A 6,084-nucleotide genomic window follows, 5' to 3' on the forward strand; every position below is an offset into this window, starting at 1 on the left:
AAAGATCTTAGGGGTGTTAATTTGTGCATTTTTGGGTTGGAGATTTACTGGCTTGCAGCTGCTTTTGTCTTTTTACACGGGACTAGAACCGGCTATATATGCAGCAGCTGTTGTTCCCAACGGTGCCGATAAACCACTGGAGGAGTTGATAGAAGAGACTATGGGTAACCATGAAATGCTGGTAATGACAACCTTAGGTATATGAAAATTAGATGGCTTGCACAAGTACTGCTTCTCTTCATGAGACTGATTGTTTATTATTGCATCATTCTTCCGTTCAAACCTCCATTACCAACCAATAAGAAAGGCAAAAGAGAAAAAGATGATTACTTATTAAATAAAGAAAGCAAGAAAGAATTATGGTCGAAAATAAAATAGAACCTACCTGTACTACCAACTTAATTAAAAGCAAATGCTTTGGACATAATAACTTAGCTCCTCAATAGAACCCAGAAATTTCATTTTTTTTTAAGTAGAACCCAGAAAATTCATATCACGTTCATACATGCATACATGATCCAATTGCAGGAGCTCAAACCCAGTGTTTCAATCATCCTCATGATCGCTCTCGTCGCTAAAATAGCTAGCTTTCTTGGCCTTCTTCTTCTTCTTATCCCTAGCCAACCCCTCGCGCTCTTCCCCCGTCAATAACCTCTGGCCGGCACCATCGTCCACTACCGACGCCCAATTATCATCGTCAAATCGCTCCTCATCGTCCCCACCATTGTCAAAACCCGTTTCCTCTTCTTCCTCCTCCTCCTTCTGTGCCCCGCCGCCACGAGATCTTTTGGGAATGGGGCGCTCCCTGGGGCCCAGCTGGTTCTTAGGGCACTCGTAGGAGAGGTGGCCCAGATCGCCGCACTCGTAGCAGCGGGACTTATCCTTGTATACCCGCTTCCTGATGAATTCCGGGGCTCGGCCGTTGTCGGCCGCGATGGAAGCCGAGATGGTCCTCCCATTGAGGATCTTCCCTTGCATCTGACGCTCCGCGGAGACCGCGTCTCCCGGGGAGACGAATTGGATAAAGGCGACGCCGCGGCTGAGGCGGGTTGCGCGGTCCTTGAGAACGGTCACGCGCGCGACTTTGCCAAAGTTGGAGAAGAGCTGGTGGAGGTCGGAGTTGGTGAGGGAGTAGTCGAGGTTCGATACGTAGACAGTCGACTTGGAGGGGGCGAGGCCGCCGGAGCCACCGCCTTTGGGTTTGTTATTGTGACGTTTCGAGGGGGTGGTGGCCGTGGGATTTGTATAAGAAGAAGAGGAAGAAGGGTAGCGGTGGTAGAAGGTGTCGTCGTCGTCGTCGCTGCTGTTACTCTTCCGCACCATAGCCTTTTTCTCTCTGTTGCGCTCTCTCTCTCAACTACAATTTTTTCTTTGGCAATTGGCACTTGCTGCACGATATTAGATCAGTTTTAAAAGTATTTTAGGATGTTAGAGTATTCTCATTAGTTAAAAGTTAAAATTTAATGAAAATTTAATTATTAAGTCATAAAATAGCTCACATTGAAATAGCTATATTTCAAATATTTAAAATATAACTATAGTAATATCTAAAATAATTTTTAAATTTGAAAGGAATTATTCATTCATTAAATCTATTTTATATTCTTTTTTGCTCTTTTTTTTTAATATCAATTATTTATTTCTTCATTTTAAATGACATTTGAAAAAATATAATTAGAATACAATTACTAATTAATATATAATATTATAAATAGTAAAATATGATAAAATAAAATAAATTTATAATTAAAAAAATTAAAAAAATTTTAGAATTATTAATTACTCATTACTATATAATGAATAAATGGATAATCTAATGTAGAGATTTGATAAGAATAGTCAAAGTTAAATTCATCTTATATTATTTTATTATCATATAATAAAAAAATGGTTATTCCAATATAGAAACTTATGTGAATATAATAGTTAAATGCTAAATCCATCTTATATTCATTAAAAATATACTTTAATTTTAACTAATCCAATAAGAGTGCTCTTAATTCTCTTTGATTTATCTTTATGGATTGAGTAATGCTCTTATACTCTTTGAAATTGTTGATTTGGAATAAAATACTTTATTTGCAGAAAATAAATTAAAGTAGTGTAATTATTTATCTTTGATTTTATTATCATTCAGGTTGGATTTTGATAGACAGTTCAGATAAAATAAGATAAAATATTTTGAATAATAGTTGAATAAAATATTATTAAATATAATTTTTTATTTTTATTTTTATTTTAAAATTTGAAAAAGTTGAATTATTTATTATATTTTTATATGAAAACTTAAAAAAATTTATAATGATAAGATAATATGAGATATAGATTTGTCTATCCAAACCCAGTCGGGTCACACTTTATTTACATGGAAAATCATTGGCGTCGCTTAATTATTTATTCCCAATAAAGACTTTGATTTGTCGTTTGTGAAATGAGTACTGTTAGAGCCACCGTTGGGAGCTACTGCTAGCTCTAACATGTGTTTTTTAATATATTTTTTTCAATTATTTTTTATAAATTTTTTTAATACTTTTAAATATTAAAAAAATAAATTTAGAATATTATTAAAAAAATATTTCCTTAATTATAAAGTAAAAAAAATTATTAAAAAATGCTTCCTTAATTATGAAGTAAATTACTTTGTAATTAAAGAATTATTTTTTAATGATATTATGAATTTTTTAATTTTTAAAAATATTTAAAATTATTAAAATATATATATATATAAATTAAAAAAATATACATAAAAAAATATACATTAATATAAACAATAGCTCTCAACGGGAGCTGAGAGCGGGATGCTCAGTATTTTTCTTGTGAAATATTAACAACGAGGTAGTTGGTACAATTTATCGGAACTTTAGGAAGTTTTGAGTCCCATGTAAAAACCTGTTTTGTAGGTACACGTTGGAAAGGGAGTAGAAGTCATTATCCGTTAGTGTCGTTTGGAGTTCTTATTGTGGTTCAGAGTAGGGTGTAATCAATCCGGTCCGATTCAGTTTTGGATAAAATTTAAGACCGAATCGGTATGTATCAGTTTTATATTTTTCAAAATCGATTACGCACCGGTTACCCTCATAAATCGGTACTTCCGGTTTTACCAGTTTCTGGTCCGATTTTTCAATTTTTTTAACATTTAAGTTTCACAATTTGTATTAAAAATTTATTTATAAAAAATAAAAAGATTTGATTTAAAAAAAACTGTTTTATACTTTTATTAATATATTAGACTATATAATAGTATTAATATTAGACTATTGGTATAGTTATAAATTATATATTAGTATTAGTTATAAACTTTTAGTGATTTAGTATTAACATTTTATGTAATAATTTATAAATTATAATAAGAAATTATTTCATATATGAATATATACATATTATATATAAAATTTCACATAAAAATTTATAATTATACATTATATATAAAATTTATATATATTAATATTTAACATATATAAAATATTTTGTATAAAACTTATATATATAACTTTTATTTTTTATTTTTTTTAATCAACGGGTCCGGTCCGGGCCAAAAAATCTCGGAACCGGCCAGTTTTTACATTTTAAAAACCGGTTTCGGACCGGACTGGTTTCGGTCCGGTCCAGACCGGTTTTCCAGTTTAAGTTTACACCCCTAGTTCATATTTTATTTGTACGTACATCTATCTTAATAAATATAAAATATAAATAGTAAATATAAATAAATAAAGAAATAGAAATTTACGTAGTTCGACATTTAACTTACATTCATGAGTTATTTAAAGTGTAAATTCACTATAATGCGAATATTTTATAATTTATCATATCTCATTGTACCAATAGACTCAATGATTTCTACTGCCTAGAGAAAATAATCTCCCTGAACCTTTAGACATTTAGAGGTTAAATAAACTATTTTCTCTTATATGATCTCACATCCCCTTCCCAATTCCTTTCGACTAGGACTGTAAATCAACCAGTATGTTTAATAGCTCGTTCGGTTAAATTCGAATCGAACTCGACTCGCGAAAAAAAATAAAACTCGTTCATGAAATCAGATACTCGCTCGAATTGTAAATGATACATACTCGACACAACTTAGTTAAGGTTCGCTCGTCTATGCTCGAGTCGACTTGTTAACTCTTAAAACTCATTCATATATTGATAAATATACATACATACACCTATGTATATATACACACACATATGTAGTAACTAATAATATAAGCATACCACTTTTATAATTAAATATATAATACGTAATCTAATTGCTTATGTCTATATAGTGAATATATTTTATTAAGTATATTTTATAATTTGTATAATAATTAGTCGATAAAATTTAATAATTTCATATACTAGTATGCGAGAACCATATATGAAATATATATATATGCTATCATATTAAGTGTATGTATTAATAATATATGTAGGTATATAATATATTGTTATTTTGGATAAATATCAACTAGTTAGATATTAATTATTTATAAATTTTTTAAAATTTTATAATACAATAGAAATTATACTTGTTAGTTATATAAATTTAATATTAAATTTTTATTTATTTATTTTATTAAATATTAAATATTATTTAAAAAATAAAAAAAATAAACAGTTCAAACTCAAACTCGAATATTTTAAGGAAAATGCTAGAGCTCCCGCTGGAGCTCTAGTGTATTTTTTTATGTGTATTTTTTAATTCTTTTTTTTATGTAGATGTTTTTAATGATTTTAAATATTTTTAAAAAATAAAAAAATTTATAATATTATTAAATAATACTTGCTTAATCACGAAGTAAAATATAAAATATTTTTATATAATTTTTTATTTTACTTCGTGATTAAGAAAGTAAAATTTAATAATTTTTTTTTTACTTCTTGATTAAGAAAGTGTTTTTAATAATGTTCTAAATTTATTTTATTTTTTAAAAAATATTTAAAAATATTAAAAAAAATTATATAAAAAACAACTTAAAAAAAACACATACAAAAATACACTACAGCCCCAGCGGGAGCCCCCAGCGGGGGCTGTAGCACGATCCATATTTTAAATCGAGCCAAGTTCGACAAACAAAAAACTGGCTCAGCTCGACTCAAATACAGTACTACCTCTGACACCTTTATTTGTTCTTTTCGGCTTTTGTCCATTCATCTCCTTTTTACCGATTGCTTCTCTCTTGTAGTGGACCGGTCTTGAAATGCCATATTAGAGGCTATTTTTACCCCTTTCAGCTCAGCCCATTTCTTGAAACAGTCACAAAAATATTTATATAACACCTAAATCTAAGCAAGCATAATGCGCTATAAAACTCTGTAATTATTTTTATAAAACTGACTTACTCAAATGAAACAACTTGCACGGAATTAATAGAATATGACATTTATAGTAATGAAGAATATGCTTCATTAACTATAAATTATTCCTGTTTATAAAGTTAATATTTCAGAAATATGTTTAATATATAATTGATAATATTTAGCGAGCACCTATTATAATTTATATATATCTTTTATACTTGCAAAATCTATTCATCTATAATTAAAATATGGACAATAAAACTAGGACAGAAATCCATTAACAGCCTATGAGTGGTTCTTAAAGTGAGAGAGTATAGAGAGGAAATAGAAATCTCATCAAAGTTGAAGGCCGACAAATGTAATTTTTTTAAGATATATTTTGAAAGAAAATGATTTGTCTGTACAGACTCGTTATAAAAACGAGTTAGATGTTGACGAGGGCACTGCTATTTCTCGGTGACACGCTGAGGATTTGGGTGCAGAGTTTGTGAAGTGTTCGAAAATGTCGACTCGAAAGTTAAAATAATTAATCACAAATTATTTGTAAAAATAAATTAGATAAATATGCATATTTTATTTAAAAAATAGATAAATATAAAATTTTCATAAAAAAAAAATATTTGTCAACAATAAATTCCGTTCTATTTTAAAAATATGCGTAAAACTTAACTATAAACTGTTGGTAGTATTACAACTTAGGATTGGTTTACAGAATTTTATTATCTCATTTTATATAATTACTATAATTATTTTTAATTATTATATATAATAAAATAAAATTTTTTTACACATATTAAAATA

At 28.7% G+C, this 6,084-nt stretch overlaps 1 protein-coding gene across 1 annotated transcript; it reads right to left on the reverse strand.

The window, feature by feature from the left end:
- Window positions 1-431: 431 nt before the first annotated feature.
- Window positions 432-1,383, reverse strand: LOC109003285 (U11/U12 small nuclear ribonucleoprotein 31 kDa protein). Its single transcript, XM_018981369.2, has one exon. It carries the CDS (start codon window positions 1,321-1,323, stop codon window positions 547-549), a length of 777 nt encoding a protein of 258 aa, XP_018836914.1. The 5' UTR covers window positions 1,324-1,383; the 3' UTR covers window positions 432-546.
- Window positions 1,384-6,084: the final 4,701 nt, after the last annotated feature.

The sequence above is a fragment of the Juglans regia genome, chromosome 7 (genome assembly GCF_001411555.2).
Source record: "Juglans regia cultivar Chandler chromosome 7, Walnut 2.0, whole genome shotgun sequence".
In the NCBI taxonomy this organism is placed as follows: Eukaryota; Viridiplantae; Streptophyta; class Magnoliopsida; order Fagales; family Juglandaceae; genus Juglans; species Juglans regia.

Excerpts from the sequence above, each read along its gene's own strand:
- LOC109003285 (XM_018981369.2), bottom strand. The coding sequence starts at position 1,323 with ATGGTGCGGAAGAGTAACAGCAGCGACGACGACGACGACACCTTCTAC.